At 55.9% G+C, this 14,188-nt stretch overlaps 3 protein-coding genes across 5 annotated transcripts in view; 1 reads left to right on the forward strand and 2 right to left on the reverse strand.

Moving 5' to 3' along the window:
- The window catches only part of DNAJC17 (DnaJ heat shock protein family (Hsp40) member C17), a 28,781-nt gene extending 20,180 nt beyond the window's left edge, over positions 1 to 8,601 (forward strand). The window contains exons 5-12 of one of the 3 annotated variants that reach the window (XM_040226904.1): positions 367 to 452; positions 692 to 788; positions 1,350 to 1,393; positions 1,842 to 1,919; positions 2,714 to 2,794; positions 3,278 to 3,388; positions 7,511 to 7,677; positions 8,406 to 8,601. In XM_040226904.1, coding sequence (XP_040082838.1) covers positions 367 to 452; positions 692 to 788; positions 1,350 to 1,393; positions 1,842 to 1,919; positions 2,714 to 2,794; positions 3,278 to 3,388; positions 7,511 to 7,677; positions 8,406 to 8,448 — 707 coding nt within the window. In that variant the 3' untranslated portion in view covers positions 8,449 to 8,601. Of the gene's footprint in view, positions 1 to 366; positions 453 to 691; positions 789 to 1,349; positions 1,394 to 1,841; positions 1,920 to 2,713; positions 3,389 to 7,510; positions 7,678 to 8,405 lie in introns of all 3 variants that reach the window. The other 2 variants (XM_040226905.1, XR_005718733.1) reach the window with 2 other exon arrangements.
- On the reverse strand, positions 4,336 to 6,428 carry CUNH15orf62 (chromosome unknown C15orf62 homolog). The gene has a single exon (XM_040226911.1). It carries the CDS (start codon positions 6,080 to 6,082, stop codon positions 5,552 to 5,554), a length of 531 nt encoding a protein of 176 aa, XP_040082845.1. The 5' UTR covers positions 6,083 to 6,428; the 3' UTR covers positions 4,336 to 5,551.
- On the reverse strand, positions 8,593 to 12,761 carry GCHFR (GTP cyclohydrolase I feedback regulator). The gene is made up of 3 exons (XM_040226912.1): positions 12,299 to 12,761; positions 10,512 to 10,606; positions 8,593 to 9,281 (listed from the first exon to the last, which is right to left on the reverse strand). Exons 1-3 carry the CDS (start codon positions 12,332 to 12,334, stop codon positions 9,158 to 9,160), a joined length of 255 nt encoding a protein of 84 aa, XP_040082846.1. The 5' UTR covers positions 12,335 to 12,761; the 3' UTR covers positions 8,593 to 9,157.
- Positions 12,762 to 14,188: the final 1,427 nt, after the last annotated feature.

Consider the following 14,188-nt stretch of genomic DNA (forward strand, 5'->3'; position numbering starts at 1 on the left):
GTGGTGCCAAACCGCAGAACAGAGGCCGGCGACTCCACCCACTGGCAGCCCTGACCCATGGCCCTGGGCTGCTGACATCAGCACCCACCCACACCTTCTTCATTGTTCAGAGAACCAGCTTGGTCAGCAGGAGCTGCTGTAACTCTTCCAGACCCCAGCCACTCAGCTGGAGCCTATACTCTTCCTTGTGACAACTTTTCTCAATGGAAATGAATCTGGGAGCACATGGGCATGGAGGGAGGGGGCAGAATTACTGGATGGGTTTATGCTACATGAGACTTTGGGGTGGCAGCCAGAGCCAGGTGGGCTGGGGCCATGTGGAAACTGCTTAGACCAGACATTGGGTCATTCAACTCTTGTGCCTAGACCTGGAGGCCCGGGAGCGGCAGGCCCAGGCCCTCGGCAGCGAGGAGGAGGAGGAAAGCGGGAGCGCCAGGACGCTAGAGCAGGAGGTGAGCGTCCAGGCCCTGCGACCATCCGCAGGAGGAAGAGGCTGGTGGAACTAGAGGCTGCTGTGGCTGGGGTGGGCGTGCCCTTCCCACCTTCCCCTGTGGGATCTGGGTCGTCTGTCCCACCCGCAGGTTGCTGAGCCTAGCTTGCAGGTGGAACGTCCCAGGGACTTTTGCAAGGTGAGCCAACCTGGAATTGGATCTGCACAGAATTGTCACCCTCCCCAACCCCCACTCTGCAGATCGAACGCCTGCGAGAAGAAGGTTCCCGGCAGCTGGAGGAACAGCAGAGGCTGATCCGGGAGCAGATACGTCAGGAACAGGAGCAGAAGTTGAGAGGTGAGAGTCCAGCCCCCACACCAGCCTCCCACTCTGAGGTGGCTCACAGTGGCCACACTGGCTGCTCGGTGAAGTTGATCTGGAAGCTTCTACCTGCTGGAACCCTCTGGGTACTCCACTTGGACACATGCCACCTCTCCTTTCTTACAGTTCTCTGGGGCTTATTGGCTTTCCCTCTGCCTGAGATCTCCTGGCCGCATTTATCTTGGCTCTATTTTTGGAGCAGATCACCAGAGCAGGGTGGGGAGGGCTCTGGGACACTTTGTTTCAGTAGAACTGTGAGGTCTATACCTCTGTCTCTTGCCCCCAGGAGGCATTCATAGCCCTCGTTGGTGGAATGCTGATCATGGCCTCCAGCAGGCAGCTGGACTGCTACCCTAAGGTGGCAGCTGGGGGTGAGGGTAGGATTGCTCCTTCTTGCCCTGCCAGGCTGCATAGCAGGGCAGGGCACTGCTCTTGGACAAGAGTGATCTTTTCCAGGTCCTGTGGCCCTAGACTGTATCTCCCCTGGGAGAACCTCTCCATCACATTCTATCTTGCTAATTATCCTAAATTTTCTAGGAATGGCAGAAAATCCTGAAAACAAAGAAACCCCCAAGCTAAAGGTGAGCCCTGCAGGGTCCACAGGCCACCTCACACTGCCTCCTCTCAGCAAGAAGAGATGCCTCTGGGGACACTGGGGCTTATGGTGGGGACACTGGATCTCTGGAAGCCACACCACCGCCCACATGCCATCCTTCTGTCGTCCCAAGGCCTGGGCGTCAGGATGGCCTATCAGAGCTGGCTGTGAAAGGGTGCTCTTAGCCCTGAAGGCTGCAGGGCAGCCCTCCCTGAGGCCCCTTGAAGGAGAGCATCTTATAGGCTCTATAAGAGCCCTGAGACTGTGGCTGAGCAGGCCTCCTGCCTGTCCATTTTCCAAGGGGAATGCATTTCTGGGGGCTGCTCCTTAGATCACCACTGCCTTGAAGGCCAGAGGGGTGTCTGCTCAGGTGTAGGGTCTGGTCCTATTGAGAAGTCAGTGTTTAATGGTGGTCCCAACTGCTGTCTTTTCAGCTCAAGTGGAAGAGCAAGAAGGAAGCTGAGTCACAAGGTGGCTATTCCCGAGATGTCCTCCTGCGGCTCTTTCAGAAGGTCTGCTCTGCTGACTTCCCTCTTACCCATCATCTCAGTCCCCACGTAGCCCAAACCTCAGGATTTCCAGGCCTAACCTTCCTTCACATCTCTACCTGCCTTTTTTTTATTTCTGTGCCGTAAACTGTGTGGTAGGTCATTTCAGTTGGGTCTCTTTATAACCCTGTTTACTGGAACCTGCTAGGCTTCTCTGTCCATGGGATTTTCTAGGCGAGAATAACTGGAGTGGGTTGTCATGCCCTCCTCCAGGAAATCCTCCCCACCCAGGGAATGCACCTTTTTCTCCTGCGACTCCTGCATTGCAGGCGGATCTTTTTACCACTCCGCTACCAGGGAAGCCATAAGCCACAGGATAGTCTAAAGACTTCTGCTCGAGCCGTGGCCCTCCAGTCACTCGTGTTGCCATGTGCCTCCTCCAGCCAGATCCAGCCCTTGTCATCCTTAGAAGTAAGGGGCTTGGCTGGGTGTTTGGGGAGAGAGGAGATGGGTGTCTGGCACTAAAGCTCTGTCCTCTCCATCTCCTTCAATCATGGAAGCAGCTGTGCGTCTCTGCTGGTTCGAATCCCCATGTCTGCCCAGCTCTCCTTTGCTGTCTCCTGCATTCCTGGAAAAAAAAAAACACAAAAACCTTTTTTTCCCATCTCTGATATCCCCTCTCGGGGAACCTAGCAACAACAGGTTATCCCCAACCCAAAATGACCTGGTTGCCTCTGGGTGGCCTAGGCTTATCTCCAGTGTGAGCTGGGCTGTCCTGAAGGCTGGGTCATGCTTACCAGGACCCCTTATCCTCACAGTACGGAAAGGTGCTCGACCTGGTGCTCTCCAGTAAGAAGGCTGGCACTGCTGTGGTAGAGTTTGCAACCGTCAAGGCTGCGGTGAGTGCTCTATGGGGCTTTGGGGGCCACCAGCAGCCCTGCCATTCCAGGGGAGGAACTCAATTCTGTGGGCCCTCTGAGCTTAGGTATCCCCACTCCTTGGGCCAGCTCAGAGCCAAGATTTCCCTGAGGCCCACAGGTCCTGGAAGAGGAGACACAGTGAGTGAAGGAATGAACAGGAGAATGTTCCAGGGATGGTGTCATTTCCTACTGCCTGGCTCCACACCCCTCACCTTCCCCTGGAAGCCAGTGTTCCTCCAGGTTGGGACCCTCACAGAGCCTTCTCCCCTCCCCCACTGCCCAGTCAGAAGGCTCACATTTCCCATGAGGAGGGTCAGAGCTTTAGCACACCATTGCATGAAGGCTGTTCCACTTTGCTTGGAGGATGAGAGGGCTGGTTCTGGTTCTTTCTGTAGGGGTAGAGAGAGCCACTGTGTAGCTGACTGGAATGATGGGACTGGGACTGGCTGTTGTATTTGACAGGAGCTGGCTATCCAGAATGAAGTGGGCCTGGTTGATAACCCTCTGAAGATTTCCTGGTTGGAGGGACGGCCCCAGAGTGCAATGGCCCATAACCACCCAGGACTGTCCCGGGTAAGGAGCCAGGCCTCACTGTTCTGGGCCTACTCATACTGCGGGGTGTCTCTTCCTATCTGGGCTCTTCTCAGGGCCCTTTCCTCACAAACCCGTCATCAGGACCACAGAGAGATTGGCGGGTCTGCTCACCCAAGCAGGAGGACTGTGATTCCTTGCTGCCTCTTGCCAGGCTGGCTTACCCTACCCACAACTCTTAGGCCTTACTTTCTGTGTTCTGGTCTCCCTTGGGAGCTCTCATCATCATCCAAAGGTGTTGCCCTGGCCTGTGGGTTGTTTGGTTGCTGTGTGAAGCATTTGGTGCTGAGATGACCCGGTGCTTCAGGGAAAGGCTGGTGAGGAGGGTGGCTGCCTGCTTCTCCAGCTTCCTTCCAGGTGTGTCTGTGGCTGTCCCAGACAGGGACCTACTGTCAAGAGGCAACATCTCCTCTTTAGAAATAACACTGGCTACCCTGCCGACACTGAGGTGCTACCTGGTGCCCGACTCTTGGGGGGAAGCACAGACTTGAGCTGACACACGCCACGTACCAGCTCTTAGTCCCCATGGCCCCACGAAGGCTTGTGTTCACTCCCCCCGCATACACATATATATACACACACCTGGCCCAGGTCACACCTGCCCCCACTTTGGTGGGGCAAGAGCTCTCCCTTCTCTGAAGTGTCTGGGGGTCTCTGCCTCAGGCTGATATGCTCCAGCCCCTCTGGGGGGAAGAGTGCCCCTCAGCAGGTCAGCAAGGGCTCTGCTCCCACTGCCTCTGGCATGTTCCCCTGCTCTCTGACATGGCCCTCACCGGTGAGGATGGGGTACTCTCTGGAGTGTGTCCCAGACCCTGGACAGGAGGAAAAGGAGCTGCTCTGAGCCTGACCTGGAACTCTTCTTTAGAGACTGTTTCTCTCCTCACTCCTGTTAAGTCCCAGCATTTCACAGCCCCAGATGACATGCCATAGGCTGTGTAATAAAGAACTTTATTTATCATCTGCACCCCCAGGGAAGCTTTCCGATTCGCACATGCACACAGAATAGAAACGGGGAGGCCATAAGGCTTGCATCGTGGAGGCAGTGTGTGCCAGAACCACATGCCGCCAGCCAGGCTCCAGCTCCAGGTCTTCTGGCCAGGCGTCAGGGCAGCACCGCAACCCCCATCATCAGAGGCTTTGAGCAAAACTCCTTGGTCCTGGTGGTGATTCTGGAGATCACCTGTGCCTCTTTACTGTAACAGCCTTGAGCTTTGTGTCCGTCCCCGGATCAGACCTCGCATATTCTCATGGGTGCAGGAAGGAGGGAAAACTGCACTATATTTCGTTGCGTTTCCCCAGGGCTCCCATCATAAATATTTCCAAGAATTTCCTAAAGCCTCTCTTCTGAAGTTGTCTGTGCCTGACATCCCCTCGAGTTCCTCCCTTGGGCTCCAGGGAGTGCTCCGGGCAGCTGTGTTAGCATTTTGAGTCTCTCACGCCCCCTTTCCTGCTAGTGATTTCTTTGGACTTTTTCCTGAGTTACTCTCTGTGTCTCCCCCAGCCTCACTCTTTCTACCCCACAAGCCTCTCCCTCCCCTGGCAGGTCCCATGTGCTTACCTCCCCCCACCAGGCTATGGTCTAGGCCTGTGTGGCCCAATAGAACTTTCTCCAGTGACGTTAACGATCACCGTTTGCCGTTCAGTGTGGTAACCCTTGGTCATATATGGCTGCTGAGCCCTTGAAATGTGGCTAGTGTGACTGGGATGACTTTTTTATTGTATTTAGTTTTAATTAGTGTGACTTTAAACAGCCACATGTAGGAGCTGGCACAGTGCACCCATCTTTGAGCCCAGTCTGTGTCCTCCACTCCCAGACTTGCCATTTTGACGCCATCCCTCTGCCTCCACCCAGGCCTCTGCCTGGCCCCTGTGGCTGCAGGCGTGGCCTCCCTTCCCAGCCTAGCTAGCTGTCTTCAGGGCTCCTGCCAGCAGCCGCCCCCCTCACATTTCTGGCTTGCCTCTATACCTCTGTCCCTCCACCCTGGGGTGATTCAGAGAACTGTTCAGGACCCCAGAGGGTGGGGGAGGGGCAGGCAGGGACCTGGATTTCTATCCCTACCTTAATCCCTGACTGTCCCCTCCTTCTCTGGGTCCCCAGGCTCCCACCTCTTTCAGTCACCCCACCTCTGCCCACCCTCCTCCCATTCAGAAGCTGAGCTCACTGGGAAATTGCTCTCTCAGCATCTGCAGAACCTCCTCAAGAAGTGAAATCCCCAGGTCCACTTTGAAGGAGAAGAAGGGATCGCTGAGGTCCGGAGCAGGTGTCCTCTGGAAGGGGGGCGTGTCTGTAAGGTCCTCCTCGGAGGATCGGTGGAGGGTGTCTGCCACGGAGAGTGTGGAGGGCAGGGTGGCAGAGTAGGCGGCAGTGTACTCTGCGGAGGGGGCCTCTAGGATGTTGGGGCAGCTGAAGCTTTCCCGGTAGAGACGTGGGGGTTTGGGCGGGGCCAGCAGGGTGGCCCGGGGCTGCTCGTCCCCCCACAGTGGCAGGCGCCGGCCATCCGGTCTCCCTCGCAGCTCCCGGATGACCTCTCGGTTGCTGTACTCCTCATGGTCCCCCCCAGCCGTGCTGGCCTGACTGAGCACGCTGCCCTGTCGCCGGAGTCTCCGCGGCCGCCCCAGGCTCAGCCGCTTGAAGAAGGAGGGGCTGCGGAAGGAGCCTTTGCGCCAAATCTCCATGGGGCCCTGGGGAGCCCGCAGACCAGCCTGGTACCTCAGAAGCCCGGTCAAGGGCAGCTGGGGACCATCGGGCCCCGCTGGAGCAGTGAACAGCGAGAATCAGGCAGCCCTCGCGGGCAGAAGCAGAGGCCTCCGGGTTTCTGCTCAGCACGAAGCGTGGGCGAGCATCCTGGATGATGAGACGGCGTGCAGGGCAGTCCAAGAGAGCCGAGAGCTGGGAGTGCCTGGCAACAGGAGTTTCCCAGAGGGGCAGGAGTGGCCCGGTTACTCGATAGGGTAGTGGAAAAACCCCAGGAGGAGGAAACGGCACTTACGGAGCTGGAGTTCGGGCAGCTGTGGTAGATGAGAGCTGAATTGTCTTCCGTGGGGCTGGGCTTCTCACCGGCTCAGCTGGCTTCTCCCTGGCCCCGGCAGGGGACCGGCCTCTCCGCTGGTAGCTCCCAGACTGTGATTAGTGGCTTGGCTGTTTGTGACTGCGTGTGGCGGTGGAGATGTTTTGTTGTCTTCAGTTGACTCAGTCAGGTGGGAAGTCGCGTTCAGGCTCTGAGGTAATTGCAGCATCTGCAGGCTGGGGTTTGGGCTGTGCGGCCAACACCCTGGGGCACCAGGGAGCTGAGGATTCCTCTGGGGACTGTCCGGGCAGCCCTGCTCTGTGTCACCACGCTGCCTCCTCTTCCTCCACAGCCCCAGTGCTCTGGGCCTTGGTGGGCAGCCTGGCTCTCCAGCTCCTGTGTCTGGAGTGAGGAACTCAGAGGTGGGAGTTGATTGAAACACAGGCGTGTGGAATGACTGTTGGGGAAGGAAGGGACCTGTCACTGGTGTGGGTGACTCAGACCTGGGGCCCAGTGACAGGCCCTCATTAGCAGAACCCGCAGGGATGGGGAGGAGGAAAGAGGCAGAGGGTGTGTTAAGGGTAGGCAGCCCTGCACCTATAAAGCGCTGGCTCCTCCCAGGGGCGTGCCAAGGGTGACTTCAGGTATTCTCAGCAGAGCAGCATTATCTTGGGGAAGGGAGAACTGACCTCCACTTGGCCTGACATCAAACCTGGCTGCTGTTTCCTCACCCTTCCTTGATTTACCCAGATGGCCTCAGGGCAGGAAAGGACGGTTGAGGGCCAGGGTCCTACCTTCCTGTCAGGCTGTGTGGACCTCATCTGGGGTCTGTCCTCTGGGGAAGGGGCTGGGCCAAGCCTAAGAGGTGGGCCTGGCGGAGAGGGCAACTCTCCTTGAAGTTGCTGCAGCTTGGGAGAGAGGAGGCGTGGGGTTGTTGGGAGGAACAGGGGGATCTGGGCTGAGTAACACTTCCTGGTTCCATACATCCCCGACTCCAAACCAGTTGGCCAGGGCCTAGCATCTTAACCCTAGCCACTCCCTTCTAATTCCCTGGGTCACTGACCACCAAACTTTCTTCTTGGCTTGTTCCGCGAAGGTGCACCAGCTTGGGGTACTACAAGAAGCTCTCTGCTGTGCAGCCCCCTCTGACCTGGCTTGCTTCTGTGCCACTTCTGGTGGGCTTCACCTGTATTCACACAGCTTCAGCTGCATGGAGGGAGGAAGTGGATCTAAGACCCACTGCAGACCTTATCAGGGCATGAGGTCGGTGGCTCGGGGCTCTCCTGCAGAGCCGCCTCTCCAGCCCACAGCCTTGGCCTACTGAGGTGGTTATTTATTATTCTTTGGACTATTAAAATACTGCCCTCTTTAATCTCTCACACTGCTGGCAAGATCATAAAAGCAGCAGCCAGGGCCCTGCCCTCTGGGAGCCCCGGTGTGTATTTTTAGGAGGCAGGCTGGCCTCTTGTTTCCCTCTCCTCCTAGGTGGGGCTCCCTCTGTGTCCTTAGCAGGAGCCAGACCACAGGAAGGGAGGGCATCTGGGAGGGGGCAGTGCTCTCACCTCCTCCTGGAAGAGCTGGTATATTTCTGCACCTTCAACAAACCCTCTTCCCTGGGAACTGGTGGAAGGCAGAAACCATGGGGTGGAGGACATGAGGGAGACCAGGGCCTGGCTAGAGCATGAACAAGTGAGTCACCGAGCTGCCTGCAGATGCGAAGGGCCTGGGAGAAGGGGAGGCGGGGTGAGGTGGCAGCTGCTTGATGGGCTGGAGGGAGGCAGCCGAGCAGTTGGCCTGCTGCCAAAGGCCTGCTTGCTGTGAGGGAATATGGGTGGCTTGGGGTTGCGGGATGTTCCAGGGTCCTCCCTTTCCCGGGCAGCCTTCTCCTTGAGCGTTGGTGGTGGCTGTGCCTAGGCCCCGCCCTCCAAGCCTGGAGTCTGTGGGACACTGCCCTGCCACCCTGATCCCTCCCTGTCTCTCTCTGTCCCCAGGGCTCGGTGGTGTCCGAGAGGGACTACGAGAGCCTTGTCATGATGCGCATGCGCCAGGCAGCTGAGCGGCAGCAGCTGATCGCCCAGATGCAGCAGGAGGACCAGGCGGGGCAGCCCACGTAACCTCCTGCCTCCAGCCCTCCCCTCCCACGACCCCTTTCTTAAACATCACCAATAAACTTTCTGTTTTTTAAGAGTCTACCTCTATTGCATACATAGGTATAGGGTGTGGGCCTACCCAAGCGTGGTCCTGGTTTCTGGGCTCCGCCCAGGCCTGGCGCTCCCTCCCAGGGAGTGGGCAGACCCCAGGGAGGTGCTCCACTTGGTGAGAGTCAGTGGCCAGCAGAGCAGAGGAGCAACCTCTCATCACAGCCCTTTATTGGCTTGGACTAGCTATGCAGGCCCCACCCACCCAGTCCTGGAGCCATGCTCCACAGGGGCACCCAGCTCCCTGTCAGGGGCAGCCTGGCTCATCAGCCCCTCAGTTTTTGACAGAACAGGGCCTCCTCCAGGGCCTGCGCCTGGCCTGAAGCTGGAGGGGCAGCTGAGGGCCCCAGGGCCAGGGGCCCTACCCTTCCACACTGTCTGAGATAGGTTTCAGAGAAGGCCATTCACTGCCCAGTGGTGCTGGGCCAAGGAGAAGGACAGTTGGGGAAGAAGGGCAGGGCGGTGAGCAAGGCAGGGTCCTGGGGTCAGGGACCATGGCAGCCGCTCCAAAGAAGGGGTGACTGGCGCTCCTCAGTGTGGGAGGGTCACTCCTTGTGCAGGCACCACACCAGCGTCTGGCCCACCCCTGTCATGCTCAGCACACGGAAGCCCCTGCGCTCCAGCTTGTCCAGGACTATTCGAGGAGGGTCATTCACGTAGTACTCAGAGCTGCAAAGAGAAGGAGAGTGGCATGAGAGGGTACACAGCACAGCCCCGCGTACAAACCTAGTATCTGCTGCAGACTCGGCTGGTCGCGAGTACTCCTAACAGGACTGCTGTTTGCAGGTGGCCTTCTGCAAATGTTCCCTGCCCTGTCACCTGCTTAGCTCTTTGCATCATCTCATTTATTCCTCTTAACAACCTAAGGGAGGTACTGTTATTCCCATTTTATTTATAAGAAAATCAAGAGGGGTAAAGCAGCTTCTCTGATGTCATGCAGATAGTAACACCTCTGTTAGTCTGAAAATAGCCCACATGTCCTGGGTTACTGCCAATTTGGAGGGAGCAGCCTCCTTTCCCAGGGCCATCCCCCAGGCCTCTGTCCTCTTGCCTGACTGTCCTGCAGTCCTGGAGCAATAAGGTTGGCCTTCCAAGAGCTCCTGGCTGTGGGTGCTGCCCCCTAGGATGGAGAATGCTTGGTTTCCCTTCTTTCAGGGTTAATTAATTCTGAAGGGCCATCAGGTAGATAAAGAGCTCAAGCCCCAGGCTGGGCATCTCAGAGACAAAAGCCTCATGGCAAAGGGATGGGGTTGGCTTCAGCCTTTCAATACTGACCAAGGGGCTAGGGCCAGCTCACCTCCTCTTTCCCTTCTTTTAACTGGGGTACACTCTGGTGACCTTTCTTAGGAGTTCTAGCCTGTTCTCCCTGTCCACTGGGTAGGAAGGAATGAGGGGCAGAAGAGGAATTAATGATCACTGTTTAGACTTGGAGCTGGGGTGAAGGATGCCGAGGGAAGTGGTTAAGTCCCCGGGCAGCAGTTGAACTGGAAGCAGGACCCAGGCATCCTGTTCCTAGGGCTGAGCTTTGTTACTCATTCAGCTCTTCAAGCTAGAGTCTTTCTCTCTGCCTGTCTTGGCCTTGATGGGATTCAGCTTAGAGATGAAAGGGTAAGGCAAGAAGCAGTGCACTAGCAGAAGTCTATACTCAGGGGAATGGACTCTGTCCTGGTACCTTGTCCAGGGGCTCCCTTGTGAAGGGAGGGCCAATGGAAAAGCTCTCAGAGCAAGTCTGGGGGGCTGTGGTGAGGCTGCAGATGGAACCCACCCTACAGAGGACAGATCGTCAGGATGCAGGCAGAGGGGTCCTGAGGCTGGGCAGGGGCATTTTCTTGTGTAAATGGAACAAAGACAGGCCTCGGGGCTGCCGGGGAGAAGAGTCTTAGGAATGCTACTACTTACAAGTTGTTTCCCAGGACACTTCTTTTTGAGGCCCCCAGATGCTGCATCAGTTCTGGATCTGAGTGCTCATCGCCCACTATGGTGGGGCCCACCTCCTGCAAGGTAAGCCACAGAGGCTGCTTGGCTGTCTGCCAGGTCAAGGTTAGCCTTTATCTGAGCCCACTTCAGTTAAAGGCTGGAGGGAGAGGGAAGGAATCTTGGGGGCTAAACACAAGCTGGGAAGGGGTGGAGTCCATCAGTCATCAGACTGAGCAATGTGGGGCCTCCTTGACCCCTCTAGGCTGGACTGGGCAGTGCCCAACACCGGCACCTTCATGTCAGGCACCACTGCGTGTATCTGTATCAGAATCACCCAGAGAACAGAGAAATGCAAATGTATGTCCACATAAAAACTTGCACAGACAGTAGCATTATTCACAGTAGCCAAAAAGTAGAAGAAATGTTTGTCAACTGATGAGTGGATAAATGAAATGTGATACAGCCTTTCAATGGAATTTTATTCGACGATAAAGAGGGATGAGTACTGATGCATGCTACAATATGGATGAACCTTGAAAACATCATGTAAGTGAAAGAGGCCAATGACATATATTATGATGAAAAGCAGGGGAGCGGTTACCTAGGGCTGAGGGGCCCAGGGGAAATGAGTGACAGCTAAGGTTCAGGGTTTGGGTATAGGGTTTCTATTTAAGGTGACGAAAATTGTTCTAAATGTTCTAAAATTGTTTATGGTCATGGTTGAACAATTCTGAATAAGCCAAAACAAACCAAAACCCAATCCTGTTGAACTGTACACTTTAAATTCGTGAATTCTGTGGTTATATATATCATATACCAATGAAACTGCTAGTTTAAAAAATTGCTTCAGGAGCACTGAATTCCCAAACTCCAGGCTTACAGAGTGCTTCCGGAGATCTGGGAAGGGACCCAGGAGTCTACATTTTACCATCTGCACAGCTGACTGGCTCTTAAACCACTGCCAAGACTTATCCCATCCAGTGGAGAGCTCATCTGCTATTTCCTGCATCTCTAGGGAACCGTGTAGTCCAGATGGATCACCGGAGCACTGGAGAGGTAGGGGGCAGACGAGCGTCCTGCTGCCCAGGTTGGGGACCCAGTCACATTCTGAGCAGTCAGCACCTTCTTTTTGCAGAGGAAACTGTGCCCAGGGAAAGGGGCGTGGCTTTACTGTTGAATGGGTGTTCTCACACCTCTAACCCTCCTGGTCGTCTCCGGGTTCTTTCTTCTTTCTTTTCTAAGGTCTCAGAAGAGCTCTTCCTGGAAGTGCCTAAGGGCGCAGGTCGTAGCTGTAGGCGGGCCACTTGGCACAGGGGTCTCAGTGTCGTAGCACGTCCTTTTCTTTTTCAAACCTCTTTTCCTCCCACCCCTCATTGCCCGGCGGAGCGGCTCTGTGTAGGGCAGTGGTTGCTGCGCTTGAGAGAGCAGGACTTCCTGAATCTCTTTTAGAGGGTTCGACCTCCCACAGGCAGGTAGAACCTGAGCCGCAGGCGCCCGGAACTCCTGGGTGGCGGGGACGCACGCACGTAGCCCCCCTTCCCGGCGCTGGAGGGGCCCGGCGGCCGGGACGGAGCTCCCTAGTCCCTGGATCCAGGCAGGGTCCGAATTCCAACCTCCTTCCTCGCCGCCCGCGGGGGCGTGTCCCAGGCGGCTTCCGCGTCCCGGCACTCGCAGGCGTCGCCCGGGAGGGAGGCGCCAAGGTGCGGCCGGCAGCGTCCCCCGGCCCGGGGCCCAAAGCCAACTCCCAGGGACGGGCAGCGGGTACTCACCATGCGTATCTGGGTGCTGATGAGCAGGTAGGGCATGGTGAGCGCGTCCCGGCCAGGCTCCTTCCCTGGACTTTAGGTCGGGCGCCGACGCCAGCCCTTCAGGCTCCGGGACTGCGACCAGCAGCCTAGAGTCCAGTTACTCCGACTCTGGCCTTCGGTTGCGCCAATCCCTGAGCTCCTGGTCCGTAAGCCCCTCGACCGGCCAATCAGGAGCGGGCGCCCTTGACGCGCCTGGAGCTCGGTGATTCGAGACCCGCCCCCAGCCCTGGGGCAGCTCACTGGGACCCTGTGTTGTCACCCGCCGCTTCTGAGGGTCGTCGGGCGGCGAGGAGGGACCTCTGTTGGGTAGCGGGGGGATCGCTCCCGCACCGGTGCGCCGGAGCTGGGAGCGGCCCCCGAGCTCTCTCTGCTGGCTGCGTTGGGCCGTGGCGCCCAGCGCGCGTGTTGACCTTGCACCCCGTTACTGCAACACCTCCAGTAACAGGTTCCAAAGTCCTGCTGGTCCCCGTCCCAGCCCCAGTGAAGCCCAACAGGAAGCAAAGGGCGACCCCACTGAGATCTTCCAAGCTTCTGCCCACCTCACCCAAAGACTCCTCTAAAACCTTTATCAGATCCCTACTTCCCGACCCAAGACACGTTCTCCGGAGATTCCTTAAGCGCACAGAAGACAGGCAGGAGACCCCCTCGGTGCACTGCGGATTCCTGCCTCCCCCACTGTAGTTCCTAGTACAGCGGCGGAACTTTGCATTTCTGTGGCCTTGTAGGTAAGTATGTAAGAGAACTGAGCACTTCGCTGAGTGCCAGGCCTAGAGAGACTGAAACCAATGGAATCTGGCCGTTCAAGAGAGCTTTCCATGAAGCTGGAGAGACATGGCACACGTGCAGGAAACCCAAGGCAACACCTGGGACAAAAGAAACTTCCCCGAACCAACCACCAAAGAGAGTGGCGAGTTCACCTCCAAGTGTTCATGCCCTTATCTGGATGTATCAAAATCTGACAACATTCTTCATCTGCCTTGTTGTGAAATCTGCCTTGTTGTGATTGGTTTTTTAAAAAAGAAAAGCAAAACAAAGGCAAACTGTAACCTTCCCTCCTGGGCTCTTGAAAAATCTTCACTTCACTGAAGGGCACATACAGGGCTCTCTCTGTGCCTCCAGCACTTTGACCGATGAGAGAAATACAAGGGATAAATAGCAAGTTGTAACCCTAAAGAAGGAGCTTCCCTGATAGCTCAGGGAAGTGGTAAGGAATCTGCCTGCCAATGCAGGAGATGGAGGAGGCTCGGATTCAACCCCTGGGTTGAGAATTTCCCCTGGAAAAGGAAATGGCAACCCACTCCAGTATTCTTGCCTGGGAAATCCCATGGAGAGAGGAGCCTGGCGGGATAAGCCCGTGGGGTCACAAAAGAGTCAGACACGACTTAGCAACTAGACAACCCTAAAGGATCCTTCCTGGTCTGATCTGTTTTTCTGTACTCTCTTTCCCTATTTTCTACCTCCAGGACTAGAAGTTTAGCTAGAGAGATAAGACATATTTATGCTTAACAAAGGATTTGTTAAACTAAAAATTAATGCCCAGGATATATAAAGAAATCTTACAAATTAGGAAGAAAAAGAAGAAAAATGGGCAAATGACTCGATTAGGCACTTTTCAAAAGAGAGAGAGGAAATAGGCAATAAACATAAAACATGATGTTCAATATCATTAGAAATTCAGAAATGCATATTAAACCGCAACGAGATAATGCTTTACAGATTTGAAAAAAAATCAAAATGTGTGAGCATCATGTATTGGTGAGGATGTCTAACTGTTGGGGTTACAAATTGTTATGATAGATACAATCACCTTGGAAAACAATTTGGCATCATCCAGTAAAGCTTAAGATGACC

Source organism: Oryx dammah, unplaced genomic scaffold (genome assembly GCF_014754425.2).
Source record: "Oryx dammah isolate SB20612 unplaced genomic scaffold, SCBI_Odam_1.1 HiC_scaffold_26, whole genome shotgun sequence".
Classification (NCBI taxonomy): domain Eukaryota; kingdom Metazoa; phylum Chordata; class Mammalia; order Artiodactyla; family Bovidae; genus Oryx; species Oryx dammah.

What these genes read in the sequence shown, in the direction of transcription:
- CUNH15orf62 (XM_040226911.1), bottom strand. Translation starts at nt 6,082, where the DNA reads ATGGAGATTTGGCGCAAAGGCTCCTTCCGCAGCCCCTCCTTCTTCAAG.
- GCHFR (XM_040226912.1), bottom strand. Translation starts at nt 12,334, where the DNA reads ATGCCCTACCTGCTCATCAGCACCCAGATACGCATG. An exon ending in TCAGCACCCAGATACGCATG is followed by an intron (nt 10,607 to 12,298) that starts GTGAGTACCCGC and finishes CTTACCTTGCAG; the next exon opens with GAGGTGGGCCCCACCATAGT. An exon ending in AGTGTCCTGGGAAACAACTT is followed by an intron (nt 9,282 to 10,511) that starts GTAAGTAGTAGC and finishes TTCTCTTTGCAG; the next exon opens with CTCTGAGTACTACGTGAATG.